The sequence below is a fragment of the Tamandua tetradactyla genome, chromosome 11, assembly GCF_023851605.1.
Source record: "Tamandua tetradactyla isolate mTamTet1 chromosome 11, mTamTet1.pri, whole genome shotgun sequence".
Classification (NCBI taxonomy): Eukaryota; Metazoa; Chordata; class Mammalia; order Pilosa; family Myrmecophagidae; genus Tamandua; species Tamandua tetradactyla.
In genome coordinates, this window is record NC_135337.1 from 11,127,336 (window position 1) to 11,148,283 (window position 20,948).

Consider the following 20,948-nt stretch of genomic DNA (forward strand, 5'->3'; position numbering starts at 1 on the left):
GCTAAGGATACTTAGTTTTGAAAGCATAAGGTAGCAAGGAAAACAGTAAACAAAACAAACAGAATGAGAATAGCTTCTAGTATTAACTTTTTAAGCAAAATCAAGATCAATGAAAACCAAGCAGAATAGTACTAGCTTGCTTATATGCTCAAGCAGTTAAAGAGAATAAGTAGAATTTTTTCTACATTCATAGAGTCTTTTCAGTTTACTTATGTAAGGAAAACTCTGCTTGTTTTCTTCTGTTTCAAAATATAAATATATACAAAAATCTATTTAATGGTGGAAAGGTATTTGTTTTTTAAAAATCTTTATAAAGGGCAAAAATGTATTAGGTACAGCAGATAAACAAGAAAAAATTGCAGTTTTTTTGCAACAAATCACAAGAAATACTACTTTAAAAAAATATGCTTAATAGGTTGGATTTTTATTGCCCTATTATGTATTTTAAAATATTTGTTTTCTAATAACCTGTTTGTCTGTGAAATACCACCAAGAATACTTCTGAGATTTCATTTTTTAATTATTCTGTGCATGACAAAGGTGCTGACTTTATAGAATTCACGCCATTTTTCATCAGACAGCATGAATATTCTAGCATTTACCGTGAAGTTCCAGAACCAAGGCCCCAGGGTTCCTGTGAGAAGCTGGCATATAATAATTATGATCTGAGACTCTGTAACATCGAATCTATGCATAGGGAAACAAACATTTTAAAATAACTTTATTCAGAGTTTTTGCTTAAGAGCCCTACTAAAATAGGTAGCAAAAATAGATTTAGAAGTTAGCATTCTCCTTACAATGACACCTAAAGATTCAATGATACAATATATACAGTACTATTGTTATCTTTATGCAAACAGGTATATTTCTTAATCAACTTAAAACAAAAGAAAAGTTAAAAACTAAAACTGTAACACACTGAATAAATGACTTGTAAATAGGCAGCTGGAAATACCGGTACTAAAAATGCAGTCACCTCCCAACTCCCTAGAAGTGATGAATACTACTTGGTCAATAATCATATCGTCTATGACATAGGTCCTTTCATTACCTGCCCCTATTCAGATTTCTCTGTGGATAAGAATGCTTCCCAAAAGGCCTAATGTACAGTTATTTAAGCGCTTGAGAAACCATTACTCATTCTACACCCATTCAATTGCCCCAAACCTCATTATAATCCTATCTCAGCCGAACAAAGGCCAAATTAGCCATCTTGCCTTCTTTCCATTAGCTCTAGTGTGTAATCTTTTCCTTTTTGCTCTTTTTCTTCCCTCAACTCCATACCAACATTATAACTTTCTACTAGATTGGATTAGCTTATTAGTGGTAAAGCTGAGGAAAACATCCAATTCAATCACTGAAGAAGTTCTGGAACACAAATGTTGATAGAATAAAACAATATTGAGGAATGCTAATGGGATATATAAAGAGGTCCACAATTTTATCTGATAATCTGGGAGCCCAAATTGCAATCTAGGCATTACATGAAAACAAATAATTGAGAATTAGTTATCTGAAGATATCATCTATAACAATTTGATAAAATTTAACTGGCAGAGCTGGGGTCCAAATGAATAAATCACTGTTGAGAGAAAACATGCACAGGGAAACTATGAACTGAAAGGAAAATCTCTGATATTTAATTCATGTGATAAATCTTAACCATTTCAGGGCAGGCCACGGTGGCTCAGCAGGCAAGAATGCTTGCCTGCCATGCCAGAGGACCCAGGTTCGGTTCCCGGTGCCTGCCCATGTTAAAAAAAAAAAAAATCTTAACCATTTCAAGATATACAGATCCTATACAGGCATTCAATAGGAAGTTTCCTAATCTTTAACTACAGAAACTGGATTGGGTATTAACAGACAACCGTTTCTAATTATCAGGAGATCTTCAAATAATTATATCTTTAGAAGTCACTACCCTGGATAAGATGATAAACTGAATTTGTCAAACTACACAGTCTTTTTAAATTAACTTTTTAAAATTAACTACAGAAAAGCGGAAAGTTATTTATTTATATAGATATGTTTTGTGGCAGTTTTTAATGTAAATGTGAAACTTTAAAAACAAGAATTGAAAAATATAATAAAAGAAGATCAATACTCTGCCTGCTGTAATTATAAGGAATAAATACATTAGAAGTAACATCTGTAAAATTAAGAGACTTGGAGATTTAACAATTTGAAGGAAAATTAGATATCATTTAACTCAAACTCTTATTTTGTAAATTAGGAAATGAGGCCCATGAAAATTATAGTCCTTGCTCAAGCTATTAAGTATAGACAAGACAATCTGGAGATAAGACTTAAGGTAAGATATAGTGGTTTCAGTTCAATTTGTCATTATAATTCCTTTGAAAAGATAATTTAAATAAATAAGAGCTCTACCTTTCACAGCATAGATTTTTACAGTACATATTTGTATAAATATAGTTTAATTAAAAATTGTTCAAGAGTTCCAAGCATTATGATTCATAAAAATATACAAGTTGGGTATTTAAAAATACCTAGATATATAGAGGGTGTAGGCCTTAAAAGAAGAAACGTGAACTCTTCTATTTAGTGCAATCCATAAACATTTTTAACAATGTTTCAAAATGAGCTTCAGCTTATACATGATTCTTACTATCTTCTATTAATCCAATTCTTTTATGAAGTCCTCGGTTCTAACCCTGTTTCCCTCTCCAATCTTTCATATCCAGGCTAATAAAAACCCTAAAGGGCTAAGCTATGTCTGGAGGGATCCTACTGAGCAGTGCTCACCATCAGATTTCTACTTGCTCAATCCAGCAAAGTCAGGACACAAGTCTGTCTGGAGGTGCAAGGTACTAATATTCTCTGTGCAAAGCAGTCGTAGCTGTGCTCAGAACAATGTACTGAAAACTACAGCTCATAATTTTAGGAAAAATGTATCTAAAGCATATTTGCTTTCTCACAAGCTAAAATTCTACTTACTGATGAATTAAGTTACTGTGCCTATTTTTATTTGAGATACCATGATCAAACTTAATTAAAACTAAAAACAGTAACATTAAAAAGACTAATGTGAACAAAGATTTCTTATTCAACAAAAATTCTATTATGGTTATTACAGGTATATCAACTTCAATCTGTTAGACATAAGAGAAATCGTGATTTTTTCATTCGTGTGTAAACATATCAAAATAAAGTAAATGCAATACAAATATTTTAAATTAAGATTCCTAATGTACCTAATACTTTCACTTTCTTCCAGAAAAATTGAAGGAAAAGCAAATGACTTTTAAAAGTTTCTTTAAATTGACCTTGTCCTGCCTAAATAAAGCAAAATAAAATTTTGACTTTCTCTTCCACACATACAAACTTTACTTCAATATTTAACCTACTATACTTTTGCCAATTCTATCTGTTCTTGAAAAAATGTGTGAAATCTGAAGGGGCATTTTTAAGACTTCTTTAGGGGTGTTTGCATAATGTATTCTATATGCCTCCCCATTGCATTATTATTTTGTTAAGTATCTCCTTAAATGTAAAGCACTAGCAGCATTCATATTTCCATGAATAGTACAGCCTGCTTTTAATTTAAAAAAAAGAAATTCAATGTTGCTTTGAGTGTAAGATTTCAGATCTTATACAATTTTCTCAAATCAAAAGCAACCCCTTATAATATTAATATTTACTTTAAATTTCAATGTCAAATTCAAACTGACCTCAATATTCCTAGATATTTTTTACATGCCAGTGGAAGTGCAAAAAAGACTGGAAAGGGCAGGCCACGGTGGCTCAGTGGCAGAGTTCTTGCCTGCCATGCGGGAGACCCAGGTTCGATTTCCAGTGCCTGGCCATGCAAAAAAAAAGGACTGGAAGCACTCCAGTCTCAGTAAAGAACGTTCTCCTCCCATCTAATCCCTCTACCTGTTACCCTAGAACTCCTCTGATTCTACATATTCAGCAGCCTTATTCCGTAAATCATCCTATCTTTTTCTGGCATTTTCAATTTCTTCTCTACTGTATTTTCTATATGCTCAAATATTTTCCATTTAAAATACAAAAACCCACCTTTCTTTGAATCCATGTTCTCCTCTAACCAAAACCTCTCTCCTTATCAGAGCTACACATTTTATAAGTAACCTGGAACTAACTATCTTTACTTACATAGCTTCCATTCACTTTTCATCCCCTACAATTTGGCTTCTTCCCACCACTACAAACAAACTACTCTGAATACTTTTCTGCTTATTTTGAGTCTTGGCAGCATTTAATTCTTCTTTTTAGAAATTCATTCCTTCTAGCTTTTCACTTTCGTATAACTCCTCCTATCCTTGCTTTTCATTTCAATCATTTCATGGGCTTCATCTAGATTTGTTAAGTTTTCTGCTATTCTCACTCATCTGAATGCCTAAAAATCCTAACATATAAATAGAACTCTCCTATCAAATAGATTCCTCTTTCCTTAGTACCTTTTTTCCCTTCCATTCAAATACCCAAGCCAGAAAACTGGGAGTTATTCCACTTTCTTCCCTGTCAGGTATTCTCCATGTCCAGAGACTATGTCCTATCTCTCTCTCCAACCTATTCCTTTCTCTCCAACAGCACTATTAGTTCAGGATTCAGCATTCCTCACGTAATTATAGTAATGCTTCCTAAAGGCTCTCCCTGCTTCTGTCTCAGATCATTCCAATTCACCCTCCACAATGTTGCCAGATTGATCTTTCTAAAAGGTAATTTTGTCATTTCCTGCTTTAGAATGTACAAATGATCACCACAGATTCAGGATTAGGGCCCAAAATTTCTTGGCAGACGATAGAAGGCCCTTTGTTTTCTGGATCTCCTTCAGCCTCATCTCCTGCCACTTCCATATAGGCATATTAGGATTCAATCATATGGAATTATTTGTACTTCTCCAAATACATAAAAAAAATACAATATGAAGTAAACTCTAAGACTGATGAAAGGAAGCTATGATACCAAATTATTTCTAAAACACTATTTATTCTTCCTCTATTTCCATGGTTTAAATCTCTCTCTTCTTCCTTTAGTCCCCACCCCAAATGGTTGGTGTTGCCTTACTTGAAAGAGCAAAATAATGAATTAAGGCTGGATTAGGAATAAGCTTTTCAAAATAAGGGCTGGAAAACTAATTGAGATAACCAATGAAACATAAACTACATGAAATCCAGTAACTACAGATTATGCTATTTTTGAAAACAGTAACATCACTAAAAATTAAAACTGATTTAGGGGAAATGAAGTGATCTTAGTAGTCTATCTTTACATGCTGATTACATTCTGAGGTTCTATCTGATGGAAAGACTACAAAAACAAGACATATTGAGAAAAAATATCAGAACTTAATATTTTCAATTACTGCTTTTTTTGGTATCAGAAATCTTTGATATTTTCTGAGCAATGATCATTTTATCAACTGCTGATGAATATACAGGCATAGTTTTCAGACAGACACCCATGTCTAGTACTGGCTCTAATAATATGAATACCACTTTGAACTGTGCCTTAAATATGTTCTCTAAACCCCTGTATTATGAAATTATCCCAATATATTCCAATCTTATAAATAGTTAACATCCAAAGTATTAATAATTATTCAGTACTGCCATAAGAACATCTTAAACTCTATTTAAATAAGTTTGGCAAAAAATCATCTGAATTGAATTTGAGAGGAACAGCTGAATTCTATGCATCCTGCTTTTTTAAAATTTAGAAAATTAAATGTGCTAGGGATCTGAACTAAAAAAATCCATTAATGACTCATCTTAATCAGAGACTAGGCTCTTCTGTCATTTATAATCAGACTTTTATGTTGTTATTTCATAGCATCTATAGTCTTTCTCAAGTTCTTCTCTTTAAATCCTACCATGAAAAAAGAATAACTTGAGTAGTGTAAATAGGATCTGTGGTACTGAATTTAACATCAGTTGATGAATGCCATCATTTAACCTCATTCCAAGACTGGTTTAGTCATTCATATTTGATCACCAGGTAGAAAACTTTCAAAGAAAGGCATTTATATTTCATTTTTCAAATTCTCAGGCATTTCATTAGCAGTAATAATCCATACAATGTGTTCAACTGAATTATCAAGGGCTTATATTTTTGTAGATTAATAAATAAAACATACACATACAATGGAGAATTATTCATTTGTAAAAAGGAATAAAGTTCTGATATTTTAAGTCTGACACAAAAGGAGTTATTTTATGATTTCAATTATATGAAATAACTAGAATATACAAATTCAGAGACAGAAAGTAGATTATAAATTACAGGGGTGTGAGGGAGGGGGTATGGGGAGTATGCCAGTGTGAATCTTGTACCCTATAAGAGCCTGTTTTTTTAATCCATCCCTGTAGGTTCAGACCTATTGTTGGTGGCACCTTTTGCTTAGGTTATTTCCATGGAGATGTGAGCCAGCCCATTCAAGGTGGGTCTTAACCATTTACTGGAATCCTTTAAGAGAGCTCAAGGAGAGAGAAGCTCAGAGAGAAAGAAAATGTCCTGGGAGAAGTTAGGAGAGACAGAAACGCCCAGAGACATTTGAAACAGTTCTCTAACTGGAACCAGGAAGGGCCAGGAGACATCACCATGTACCTTCCATGAAACAAAGGAACCCCAGATGTCAGTGGCCCTTCTTCAGAGAAGGTATTATATTCCTGATGCCCTAATTTGAACATTTTCATGGCCTTAGAACTATAAATTTGTAACCTACCAAATTCTCATTGAAAAAGCCAACCCATTTCTGGTTTACTGCATTCCAACAGTTTTAACAAACCAAAACAGGGAGTTAATGCTTAATGAGTATAGGGTTTCTGTCTGGGGTGACAGAAAAGGTTTTGGTAATGGAGGGTGCTAATGGTAGCACAATATTGTGAATGTAATTAATGCCACTGAAGTATATGCCTGAAAGTGGTTAAAATGGGAAACTTTATGTTACATACATGTCATCACAGTGGGACAAAAAAGAGAGGGGGAGAGAGACTAAAGAGTCAATGACAATTAATTGCAACACATGATCCTTGTGTTACATTCTTGTATTACATCCTTGGATGTAATAAAGGAGGAGGAAATGCCCAAAAGGACATTATTGGGAAAAAATTGGAATACAGACTATATGCTTTATGCCAATGTTGAATTTCTTAAACTCAATTACTTACTGGATTACATATGTGAATATCTTGTTCTTGGGAAATATATGTGGAAGTATGAAGTGGTAAAAGAACGTGATGTATGCAATTTACTCTCAAATATTTAAAAGATAAACAGAGAATGATGTAACAAATGTGGCATGATACTAAAAGTTGCTAAATCTGGCTTTCTGGGTAGGAGATAAATTGGAATTCTCTATACTGCTTTTGTATTATTTTTGCAACTTCTTTGTAAGTTTGAAATCATTTCAAAATAAAAAGTTTTTAAAAATTGCAAAATAAAAACAAACCAGTGAAAATAAAACCTAACATAAGCCATGATGTTTTAGAGGTAAGAGTTGTTCTTTGCTCTCAGGAACTATCTTCTTTGCCCTGAAAATGCAATTCATATGTTAAAATAAAACACAGAGGTAAGGTGAATGACAGGAAAAAAAGGATGAATTTATCTGTAGGCGACAAAACTGGAGATGAGTGAAGAGGGCCTACTGCTTTTCATATTGCTTTAAAAATATTGGTTAAGAGGTTCTGATATTTCCTTTCAAAAAGTGTGACATAGGGACATACAACAGAGATTTTTAGGAAAGTTATTAATAATAATGAAGGTTTAAACATCCTTTATTTATTCAACTAATTTAACTACTGCCTAATACTCCAATACCTATAAGTAACATTCTCCATATTTGAGAAAGAAAAGTAAAACAACACTAAGTATTACTTACATTCCAAATCGCAATGTTCCGGAAACATATGTTTGCCAGTGTGCACAATAAAACATGAATGTTCCAGCAAAACAACAAAAAAACATCCAATCAGGGTTTGTCCCCAGTTGCACTGCAATACAAGTTCCAAGAACCACGAAAACTGCAGAAAAAAGAGCACAATGAAAACTGAACAATTTGAATAATAAACATTAAATGAGCTGGAAATGATTTTAGATAATGGAAAAGAGAACATATACTGTGAATGTACAACCTGCTCTCAATTTTCTATGGTAAAAGCAAAGTATAATATAATCTATATTATCTTTTACCCCATAACTTTAATCTCTTTTTTTCACTAAACCACACAGTGGAACTAAAGCTCTTGAAAGCAACTAAAATATTTTAGCATTTTAAAAATATTTTTCCACTTTAATGATAGTGGTACTAATGAGCAGTAAAAAAGTTAAAAGGCAGAGCCAAAAAAGAAAGAAAACCGAAATGGCCTAGGTAATCCAAAAAGTGATCTACTTGTTTCAGATTGACAGCTGTCTATTCCTATTTAGTAGATTACCATTATGAATGACATACTAGTACAAATAAGACTGTCATTTAAAATAAAAAATAGGGTCCCTGTCATTCTGCAGTTACCTGGCTAAATTACAACAGCTTTTCAAACTAGCCTTTACTCAGCCGAAATTTTTTCCTGACTTGAGGTCTTAAAGGTTATAACATATTGTTGCTCCTCCTTCTCTATTAAGCAACCTACTGTGAGGACACTGAGATAATGAGTTTAACATGCACCTACAGCTACGAAATCTGGGTTCAGGAGGTAAAATAATCAAGGGTTTTTGTTTGTTTCTTCCTAAATATTTTAAATGGTATGCTAAATGATAAGTAAGTAAAAATAACGGGGGAGGGTAAAGCTTCTGTTAGTAAGACTAGGTAGAAGCTGTTATTTAGTTTCTAAATCTCTTTTATACCTCTAAAAATGTACCAAATATTACTTCAAAAACTTGCAAAATAGTACAAATAAAGATATCTATTGCTACCCCTTTAGTCTTAATCATTTTATCCAATCCCATGACCACACAGTTACAAAGTCTTTATAATCTAATTTTAGATGGCTACAGAATCTTAAGTTAATGTAAAGATCACTACTTACCACACTAGTCTCCCACTTTTGTACTGCCATGTATTTTATGATGACAATTATCCCCCAAGACTTTAAAAACAAGTAGATGCCAAAATAATATTTAGGCTTAAAAAGTTAATAGAAATTAACTTTATTTCTAAATTTTCCAATAATGAACAAATATTAATCAGATTCAGTCTTTTGAAAATACTAAAATTTAACAGAAAACCACTTACTCTGAAAACCAATGCAACACCATAAATCTCTTATTTATTCTAACATTGTTTATTATGTTGCTTTTTATCACTGTTAATAATTGTTAACATTAAAAATCAACAATACCTGTTGATAGTGAATCACAACCATGATCAAAAAGTTCACCTAAAGGAGAACTACTATTGGTTCTTCTTGCTTGTTTCCCATCTATAGCATCCAAAGACTGGTATATAAAAAGGCCACATGCACAAGCAATATATGCCCACAGAGGTGCCTGTGAAATAAAATAAGGTAAGAATATTAAGATACATTAGCTATTATGTTTGGTTAACATTTTTTTACATGTAGATAGTGTATCTTCATTCTCTAGAGAAGCACTACTGGTTGGAAGCTATGTACGAGAAGATTTGAGTACTACATGATAAAGAACTTTTTGAAATGTGAAGAATTTAATTCCCTGCCTACTAAGGGTTATTCAAGCAGATGCTGGATAAGTATTTCATAGGGATATTGGAGAAATCCTATGGGAAATTAGACTAGGTAACTTCTCTAAGATTCCTTCCAACATTTAGATTCTGTCAATTAATGATTAAGCTGGTACAGTATTTCCCAAACGGTGCCTTTCAAGATGTTTACAAGTATTATGTGAAAAACATTTTCCATGCTTAAGTCATGTGGGAACCACTGGGTTAAATAATGGTAAAGAAATTTCTCTAATGTAGGACATCTTCCAACATAAGGTAGATATCTAAGAAGGCGGACACAATATGCTACTACTTCCCAAATTTCTTGAGCATGGAATTTACTGTCAACACACCTCTTCAATAGTACCTGGAACAACATTTTGGGAAATGATGATTTAGTATATAGGAAGTGCTTAGAAAAACAATTTTTCAAACCTTTTCAAGGAATATTTTTCTTTACCCAGGCAGAAACTGAATCGCTGGGATTGATTTTAAATACTGTATGATAAAAAAAGGAGCACTTCTGTTTGAATATTCCTGTCAACACAAAAAGTTCTATTGGACAGTACTGCTCTAGAGGACTAGGGAAGAAAAGGACTTCTTGGAGTCTGAATTTAGGATTTTAATGGGCAAAGTGTAACTCTGGAATAGAGACAACTTCATTTATTAGTACAGACACAATCCTAGACAGCAAAAAGTTAATTATATATATATATATAAAAGAGAGGAAAGCTTTCTTGTCTTCTTTGGATTGTCCTTTCTTCCTGTGAACCTGTAGACCACCACACTAATATTTATATACTTTTTCCTCATTCCATTATTACACAACCCTCAGAGGTGTTTCAAGGAGAAAGTCTTCTAATTCAGGAATAAGTATCATCTTATCTGAGTTAAGAACCTGGCAGGGACATTGAATTAATGAATGAACTCATATATCACTTAGGAAATCATTACACCCTGATGGGCATTATAGGGTGGGGAAGAATTAGGGTAAGCAAATATCTTATCACAATCTGGCAGTTAACTAACTTGTAAAATTTTGCAGAAATGTTCTTAAATAAGTCAACTCAGGTAAAAATTCTAGGAAATATGATTTTGCTGAGCTTTTGAAACAGAATTGAGAGGTTTACATACATATAAATATATACATACACTGGTGCAGGAGTGATTTTTTTCTATGGGAGAACACACACATCAAAAAAAATTGTTAAATATTGATAATTCTAAGTAAAGGGACTGGAGACAGTGGTAGGAAGGAAAGGCAGGTAAAAAATGGAAGATTTTACTTTTTGTTTTATACCTCCCTCTGTCTGAATTTTTCTGTTTTTTTTCCCCCTTTCCTAGCTCAAGTCAATAGGAGTTAACTGGGCTATGAGATTACGGGCTAATGTGCCATTTAATTTCTTTTCCATTTTCCTATATTTAAAAAAAAATCTAACAAGTTTTAAAATTAGTGAGTTAAATCAAAGCATTAAACTCAGAAATATAAAAACAAATTAGCATTTAAGGAAAAACTCTTAAGATCATATTCCACAAAGTTATGTTTGAATTTGATAGAATCTTTATTGGTAACAGCATAGCTCTGTTCTGGTTTATGCACATGTAAAAATAAAAAACAACTTCCTTTATCTGTCTGATGTGGCAAGGGTAACAAGCATATACAACATATATCAAGCTGCAGAAATATAAAAACAAATTAGCATTTAAGGAAAACTCTTAAGATCATATTCCACAAAGTTATGTTTGAATTTGATAGAATATTTATTGGTAATAGCATAGCTCAGTTCTGGTTTATGCACATGTAAAAATAAAAAACAACTTCCTTTATTTGTCTGATGTGGCAAGGGTAACAAGCATATAAAATATATATCAAGCTGCAAGATAAATTCCAAATTAACCTATGATACCAAACCTAGAGCAACTCACTAATGGGGTTTAAATATTTAGTAACAGACACAGATCATGAGGGTATTTCGTATCCCACAAAAAAAAAAGAGAAGTCTACATTTGTACCTTAGGAATTTGAAAAATGAGGAACTGATCTTCCTTTCTCATCTACTAGGAAATTTGCTTTTTTCCAACAAAAAAGGCAAACCTGGCCAAAACCATTACCCTCTAATATGCCATTCTTTTCTGTCAGAAAGATTGGGATCTGACACTCTAATGCAGTAAAAAAAAAATCAGTAACACACATATGCAAAATCTGTAATACATGTAGACATAATGCTTAATGATGAACCAGTGGCCTAAGCCCAAAAGAATTATGGCTATGACAAATGAAAATTTTCCTAAGTAATAAATTTGTGGAACCACTTAATTCTAAAAAACTGATAAAGAAAAAATACAAGAAATTCAAAAGGTATTAGATGAATTCGTAAGTCCATCTATCATGTATTATTAAAAGAAACCAGGAATGGGAAGAGGATTGTGGAGAAGAATAGGTAATAATAATCATGTACTATTTATTGAGCGTTACATGCCAGGCACTTTGCTTAGCATATTATACACATGATCTTTCTTAATTCTCATAATATTACAAAATAAGATTTAAAAAGATAAATAAACTGTGACTTAGAAAACTTACAAAACTTACTGATCATAGAGATAACAAAAGTAGGGAGATAGGCATGGCATTCTGATCTGAGCCTAACAAGGATTTCTAACCATGCAGCTATCAATAAATCCAGGTTTATTCTTTTCTGGACATTACCTGCCCTTTTAGAGCACCAAATGTCACCTCAATCATATTCTATCTTGATTCTTTCCAGGAGCAATTTTGAAAAGCACTCTTTGATCAAGGTAGTTCCCATTGTGGAATAGCCCCCAAAGGTTTAATTAATTCTAAGGTTATTCCAATAATTTGAAAACATTTAAGGACAGAGGCTACAAATGGTATAGGGAACTTGGTGCCTGGTACAGTCTGGGTACTCAATAGATGACAATTAATGGCTGAGCTACCTTTGAATCTGCTCTTACTTCCTGATCCCCATCCTGGAACTGATCTCCCGAGGGCTTCCAGTAGAATCAATCTACATTCTTATTATTCTTCTATATCTCTATGGACATGTAAAATCTGCACCAAATTCCTCTGGAAGTAGCTATCAGGGCCTCAGGTAGGCCCCAGGTGAAACAGCTCAGAGAATATGTGACAAAAGATTCCAGGACATACTTAAACAACTACACTGCCCTTTGTTTTTCACGTTTCCTGATTGATGTAAAGCAAGATAGCTGAGAAAATGAGGAAAAACCAGAAAACTACATATACGATCTGTATGGACTACATCTGTATAGTAAAAAAAGGAACAAATATAAAAATATTAATTCAGAAGACAAAAATAACATTTTCTAGCCATTCACTTCAAAAGATATATGTGAAAACAAATGATGAGCACAGAAAGGAACAGGGGGTTGGATGGTGATAATTTTAACTGAAAGGACAAATTATCTAAGAAACACAAGCTTTGTTTTCACTACTTCAAACTAAATACAAAAGGAGGAATCTTGTAGCCAGTATGATTCCTTATGGTTCAAAGAGTCTGTCTATTTGTTTCTTTCTTTCTTTCTTTCTTTATTTAATTTTTAACATGGGCAGGCAATGGGAATCAAACCTGAGTCTCCGGCATGGCAGGCAAGAATTCTGCCACTGAGCCACCACAGCACCTCAGAGTCACTTCTGACACCTTTAGTTGAGGGTCACTTTCTATCTTCTTGGGATACCTGAGCATTCTGATTCACACAGGCACAGCCAATGCTTTCAATTTTCTTTCATCTACCTACCTTTGTTCACTTCTAACATGGAAATTTTAAAATCAGAGAAATATAGAAAGTAACAGCAGTAGAGGGGCTTGGACTGAGAAGAGTTAGGGAGAGTCTTCATAAGCAATATTATTGCTTCTTTTCTTAATGGCAGACAGAGCAGAACACAGAATAAGAAATACAATATATTCACTTCTTACACTTTCTTTGCTTTGTTAGAGTAACAGAGATACACCTGAAGACTATCAGTTACACAGGTTTGCAGCAAGAGAAAAGGGATATTCAACAATTCTCACCGGAATGGATAAGAAAATCCTTCTGATAAGACTGGTTTCCAGCCCTGTCACCTCAAATAGAAGACTGCTCTCTCTAATCATTTTAAACTTCGTTAAGACTTTATTTAGCATTTTAAAAAATGGGATAAAATACCTCTGTAAATAATTGAAACATTCTGATTTTAAAGGGAGTATTTTACAGGCTAATCCCTACTATCATCAATTTACCCACTAGGATCAGGATCCACCTCTTGCATTTGGTTTCTAATAAGCAGTAGTGGAGAAAATTGATTATAGTTATGAGCAGTAATATATGCTTTATCAAGAGGATGCATGACAGGATATTTAAAAATAGTTGACAAATAGCTGTCAGATAATCTTATCTTTAGCTAAAATAACCCAGAATCCCAAATAGTGTTTTTGGTACATAAGAAATACAAAAACCAAGTATTATTGTCAAGAAACTCCTCTTACCTGTTCGGTAGCTGTAGGGCAGTAGTATACTAATAAAACAGTTGTACAGATGTTTATTGACAGTCCAATGATGGTGATGAGATTTGGGGCAATCCAGGAGGGAACTCTTCCAACTAGCCATTCCCAATACCCTTGCATTAAAGGTTCAAGTAGGGACCTTCCAGCACTCTGATATTTGTGTTCTTCTAGCCGCTTTAGTTGGTGTCTAGACAATGGAGGTGTAGGTAACTGAAACAATTTATTTAATACACACCCTGTAGTACTCATATGCCCAAAGCCCACAGGGGACTCCAGGTGAGAATCTCCGCATCGTTTCCTTGCTGATCGATGCCCACTCATGGATCTTTTTTTATTTGGAGACAGAAATTTATCTTAAGTTTTATAGTTTTATTTGGCTGTTTGCCTGAAAACAAACAAAATAAATATATCAGTCAGCCCCTATTAATATCTTTTATCAATATATAAATAAAGTGCTAATAGAGTAGTTAATATCAAACAAGGATCAGAAAACAAGAAATGAGTTTTGGTTCTAGTTCTTATTGATGGTATGAGTCAAAGAAGTCATATAACCTCACTTTTAAGTAAAAAATATTAAAGGACTTTAATAGTAATATGCTTCCTGTTACCTTATGGTTTGTGTGACTTCAAAACTCTTACTTTTTCTTCAATTTCACACCACTTTCAGTAGCATAATCGAACAGATCTTAGAAACGATCTAATCCTTTCACAAATAAGGAAACTGAAGCCCAAAGGCTTATCCAAAGATATCTAGCAAACTAATATTACCATCAGAAGAATGACTTGGATAAACATAGGTATGAGATTTGATTTTTATTAATAATAGCTAACATTTATTGGGCACTTTATTACATACCTAAAATATCAAGCACTTTTCATATATTAACTCATTTAATCTTCACAATAACTTTTGAAGGTAGAGACTGTTAATTATCCTTATTTTTACGGAAAAAGACATTACAACACAGAAAGGTTAATTAACTAGCCCAAGATCACAAAGCTGGTAGGTAGCATGAAAACAAACTCAAAGTTTCTACTTAAGCTAAACTGAAAGATAAAACTTCTTATTGTGGCAAAGGGATGGTATGGTATAGGTGGGAGCACGGAGCAATGAAAAAAGTTAACTTTAAAAGGGGTATATATAGATTAGCAGAGTGGCCTGATGAACTGAGGAAGTAGTAAGAAAAAAGTATATGTTGAGTGATGACTACTGATAAAAGACCAGGAGTATGTACGCTTGATTTAGAAAAGATTAGAGATAACATAAATTTTACGGGTTATTAAGCAGCATAAGAAAATAATGATGAGTATTTTCAGATTAATAAAATAGTTATATATCCATTGGAATGGAGAAAGTAGTGAGAACATTTAAAAATTAGTATGGTGATCTCAATGGTTTGAAGTGGTGAGGGACTAGATTAGGGTGGTAAGCCTGGAAATTGGAAAGAATCAAATTTATTAGTCATGTCTATTTAGAAGGAAGAATCAACAGGAAATGCTTAGAAAAGATATGAAGGGTGAAGAGAGGGAGAAAAAAGGAGTGAATAACCAAAGACCAAGCGGTACTACTGCTAAAGAAAATCAGTCTGTTAATTTGGTTTTGGAGGGGGACTGTGAGAGATGATCTGGGGGTTAGGGTAGGAAGGAAAGACATGGTTGGAATTTTTAAATAGCGATGTTTTAGACAAAAACAAAAACAAAAACAGGAGTTTGCATAAGAGATGAACATTTCAAGCCATTATCTTAGAACCTAAATTAATGATTAGAAAGTAGAAAAGCTCTTGAGAGGATTAAGTATGGAGAGAAAAGGAAAAAAATAACCTTGTGAGGAACCCATGGATAGGGGGCAGGAGGAGGAAGAGAAGCCACAAGAGAATTAAAAATGTAGGAGGGGTGGAAATAATCCTGATAGAACTAAAGAGGTAGTACACTGAACGAAGAGAGGCGTACTTTGATACTTTGGTCATAAAGTATCCAGAAAGCAATACAAAATTCTCAGAAATGCTGTGCTACGGGAATACAGAATGTGATACAGGGTCTAGGACCTAGTATCAAAACTAGCTCAGGAATTCAAATTTCTTCCCTCGGTCCTATAAATATCAAATTATAAATTTCACTGTCATTAATGGTCTAAAATAGCATCCACATACTCTGTAGATCAAGTATTTCAATATTAGGTTCAGAAAATACAATACTGTATACCAAGTTAATGCCCTTACATAAATTTTCAAAAATCTTCAAAAGAAACATCAGTACCACACTTTAAAACCAAATAAAGTATTCTGAAATAATATTAAAATAATTTTCAAAACAAGGTAAGTCAAAGTTAGTTTCTTACTATTTCAAAGAATTTCCTTCATGCCTGATGCAGAATTACTGATTAAAATCTGTTTTTAAGCAATGTTCACATAAAGTCAAACTGGTGACGTGATCACTTGAGGCCAAATGCCAGACCAATAACCATCAAAACAGTTTCATAGTAGTCAAATCTTCTATAAGTTAAATTAGATTATGTATTCGTATATTTGGTGAAGTTATAATCAGTTCTAAAAAGTCAGAACAAAAAGTTTAGTCAACTCAATTTATACTTCATTATTGCAGTGTGGCATTTTCCTACTATAAAAAGTGATATATTGAGGGTTTTGGGCTGCTTTTGGCAGTAAACAGCTACAAGTAACTGATCCTAATGGTTTTAAGTTTGAGCATTTGGCAGGATTATTTGATAAACTGATACTTTCCTTCTGAGTTTTTTCCCACTCTGACCTAGATTACTTTCTATTTCTCTTTTAGAAAAAAAATGTACATTTTGACAAATTTTTCTAGATCTAGCCACTATAAAATTCACACATGAAAAGAACCAATGAGCTTTTTGAAGGTTTTTCTTACCAACAGTTCAATCTGGCAACACTGTCTCTCAAACTATTAGCAACAACACTGTAAATATAAATTCAGATCCATGTAGCCTTTGACATATAGATGGTTTACTTCGCTTTCAACAAATGTAGGCAGCCTGAGAGGTTGTTGTCACTCCCATAGAAATACAGCCACTCTTTCTTATGCCCATCACACCTAAAACCCAGAGGTGATTGCTATGAAAACTACTTTAGGAAAAAAAAAAGAAAAACAAAACAAAAGAGGAGCTTGTGAATTTCAGCAAAAAAGCAAGTTTATCTCAAGGGAGCAGCACTACAACAGGGCAGGCAGCTTCAATAAGAAGAGTAGGGCAATATGGAGAGAAGGAGAATAAGGATGAGGGATGCAAAAAATATGGAAAGGAGGCATGAATATTTTACAAAAATGATTTCAGCTACCTGAGATTTTTATCTGGAGTCAGGACTATGCCCAAAAGAGTATGGAGAAACATCCTTTTCTTACTACACTACAAGGAAATAAATGAAAATCACTTAAGATTTTGAAGTTATTGCTGGCTAGCCTACAAATTTAGTCACCAGTGATAAGATCTGATGGGAAAAAGGAGTCCAAGTTCCAAATACATTCAACCAATATCTGAGCGCAGAGTACAAGACAGGCCTCATTCCAACTTTCATATCCAGTGGGAAATAGCTAAAAGAAGGCAAATAAGCAAATAACATTACACACCGTGATGGGGGCTCTAAAGAAAACAAAGTGCTGAGCCTGAAAATACTTGGGGGTTCATGTTTTAGATACGGTGCATGAAATCTCCAAAGAGGTAGCATTTATATTAAACCAGAGGAAGAGAAGGAGTCAGCTGATCCAAGAGCAGGCTAGAAAGAACAATCCAAAATAAATAAATAAATAAATAAATGGGGGAGGGGAGGGGAGAGCAGGCCCTGAGGCAAAATAGAGCTTGTCCTGCTCAGGTACCTGATAGATCACTGGTCAGTAAATCATACCGAAGAGCCGGATATAATGAGGTTTTAAGAGATAGACAATGCTGAGGGATTATGAACCATGGCAAGGAGTTAAGATTTTATTCTCATGTAAAAGGAAGCCACCAACAAACTTTCATAGCAGAAGCCATTTGTCAACTGGGGACATGTTTTCATGAATTACAAATTTTAAACTGTATAAAATCCCGTCACTTATAACTCAGTTTACAAGAGTTTTGATCACAGTCCTAATGCTATTGTAACATTTCCACTTTTAATCAGTAAATTCCCTTTCGCCATCATAACCTGACTAGTGCTCTGCTCCTTGCATAGCACTTAGCACAATTTGAACTTTTTTTTGTTTTTTAAATTTTTGGTCTTTTCCCCCACTAGACTGTGACATTCTTTCCCCAGATTCTCACACTGTAATTAGAACTTAGTAGTTAATCAATGCTTATTTGCTGAACAATGAATGAATATGATTTATATAGTACTAAATGAGCAGATAGTCGTTTAAAATCCAGAAGAAATAGAAAAACTGAAATATACCATCCATGCCCTCAAGAAGCTCGGAAGTGGGGAGGCAGGGGGAGGACAGTCTTGTAAGCTGCCAAATTAGGCTGTGAACAAACTGTGTGGGAGTCTACAGGAGGGGAACACATATGGCCTGACAGAGAACTTTCTTCGTGCAGGCACGAATATTTATTGAAAAGACCATCCAAGGTACAAAAAATAAAATGAGAAATACTTAATACCTTTACTAAAATTACATACAATTCGTAGACCTTAAAAAAAAATCTATGATGTAGAACATCTGTGCTTAAAGGAGCAGGGGATAATGGCATACTGGCTAAACTGCTCCAGTGTGGACTTCAGGATTAGGAAACATCTGACAAGTATAACACTAAAACAAAACAAACAAAAAACTATTGTTGCTGAACAGGGCATAAGGTAAGCATACACTGCATTTACTCTGTAATGTGAAATTTGGGGGATTCCCATTCCCCCATGTCTGAGGATGACACGTTTTGCGCAGCATCGATTCTCGCAGTATGTTTATACTTCTTCTACAGGGCCAACTGCTTATCACATAAAACTTCCCAACCTTTACATCACTAAAGGAATATACTAGTGGCTGACACCATTAGGGAGACAAGGAAAATTATACAGAGCAAGGAAAAAACAAAGGAAAACTAATAGGATCAAAGAGTTAAGTTATGCATTACTTAACAAGTGAAACAAAACAAAAGCCTTTTCAGCAGGCCTGGAAGCAAAAGCAGCACTGTTCAACACAACTCAGATTTAGTGCTTTGCTGAAGTGAAAACTTTCATTCCTTTAAAAAGGGGGGAAAAAAGAACAACCTCCAGAAAAAAAAGCAAAACCTGGCACTTGACAGACTGTTTTCCTACATTTTTAAAAGAGACCCTCAAAAAGAACATCACCAGAACCTTTAGTCAGCTTAAAGAACAAATCTACTGCTGTGAAGAAAACGAAACTACTATGGAATAAATAGTAACTGGGGCTGTAAAAAAGTTTGAGGCTATATTGCAAACATTTTATAAAGTTTATCATGTACACTTTTAAAGACATTGGATGTGACAGGAAGGAGAATGAGTTTATTAAACAGTAGATGTAATTACTCAATAATAATCTATTAACTAAAATAAAGAAGCCTTTGCCAGAAGACTGGATAAGTTACTACTAGAAGCAGATTTATCTAGTTTATTTCTTAAATAGAAGGGTTACATTTAAAGCCAAAGGGCTTTAAGCTTTTCTCGACAAACTCATATGCAGACGAATATGCAGCAAAATAATTTTAGAACTTCAATCTCTGCAATTTTATGAGAACAATGATTCTAAATTAGTAATGCTCTGTGTCCTTACATAGTCTAACTTGGATTTAAATTACTTAATTCACTATATATTAACTAATTATATTCCTATTAGCTCGAGAGTAGGAACTTGGTGTTTACTCTTTGCACACATACGAGATAAGACACTAAGAGTTTGTTGAAAATCAACTATGAATTTGCCTATCATCTGGATTCACTGATGAACTAAGAGACATCAAGCCGAGTTACAGATTCGATACCAATGATGCAAAATGGTAAAATATCACACAAAAAGCCAAGCATCGAATTGTAGAAAACAAGTTCAACACGGCTACATGTAAAAACTCCATTCATCCCGTGTTCCTGGGAACACCGGCAAACACGAGCAAGTTTCCGGTCCTTTCTCCTTCCAAGAATTCTGCGGAAAGAAGCCCTGGCTGGCAGGGTTGTCAAATAGGCTGAAATTTCTAGAAAAGTTGCTGACCACGAAGCGTGGACCATCCACAAAACACCAGCACCGTACTGGGAAGGGAAAGCGACCAGAGCACGGCAGGCAGTTCGTGGACTTGGCAGCCGGAATGTACCTGACAGACAAGGTCGGTTCCGCGCGGCAGCGCCCCCAGCCCTCGAACCTCTCGGCTCTGGCCGCCTCGGCTCGCCCCACCCCCGCCCTCCGGTTCCCACACAACAGCCCACCGGCTCCCGCGCTCGCCGTTCGCCACCTCGATCTCTCCACAGAGGGCCAGAGTGGCAGTCGCCCCTCGCCCTGCTCGCAGCCCCGCCGCGAGGCCACCCCGCGCGAGTAAGAAGGACGGCGTTCGCTTCGCGCGAACACAAACACATCTATATCTCAGTGCCCACCCCAGTCCTCTCTCCACTCCTTTCTTCGTGCTCCCCCCCACCTCTTTCCCATTCTTGCCGTTTTCCCGAAGACCAAACCCCGCAACCTTACCCCGACGCCCAAAAGCACACTCCTAGATGGAAGAACCTCCGCCTCCAGCGACTGGGTGACTCCTATCAGCGGCAGCACTTTCACGACACTTTCGCAGTTGCCGTAAAGGGAGATTGGGTCGGAAGGAGCGGCGG

General features: G+C 34.7%; 1 protein-coding gene across 2 annotated transcripts in view; it reads right to left on the bottom strand.

Annotated features, from left to right (window-relative positions):
- CEPT1 (choline/ethanolamine phosphotransferase 1) overlaps positions 1-20,915 on the bottom strand; it is a 33,955-nt gene extending 13,040 nt beyond the window's left edge. The window contains exons 1-5 of one of the 2 annotated variants that reach the window (XM_077119936.1): positions 20,815-20,915; positions 14,161-14,563; positions 9,318-9,465; positions 7,862-8,003; positions 603-687 (exon numbers count right to left, since the gene is read on the bottom strand). In XM_077119936.1, the coding sequence (XP_076976051.1) occupies positions 603-687; positions 7,862-8,003; positions 9,318-9,465; positions 14,161-14,499 (714 nt within the window). In that variant the 5' untranslated portion in view covers positions 14,500-14,563; positions 20,815-20,915. The remainder of the gene's footprint in view (positions 1-602; positions 688-7,861; positions 8,004-9,317; positions 9,466-14,160; positions 14,564-20,814) is intronic. The other variant, XM_077119935.1, reaches the window with a different exon arrangement.
- Positions 20,916-20,948: the final 33 nt, after the last annotated feature.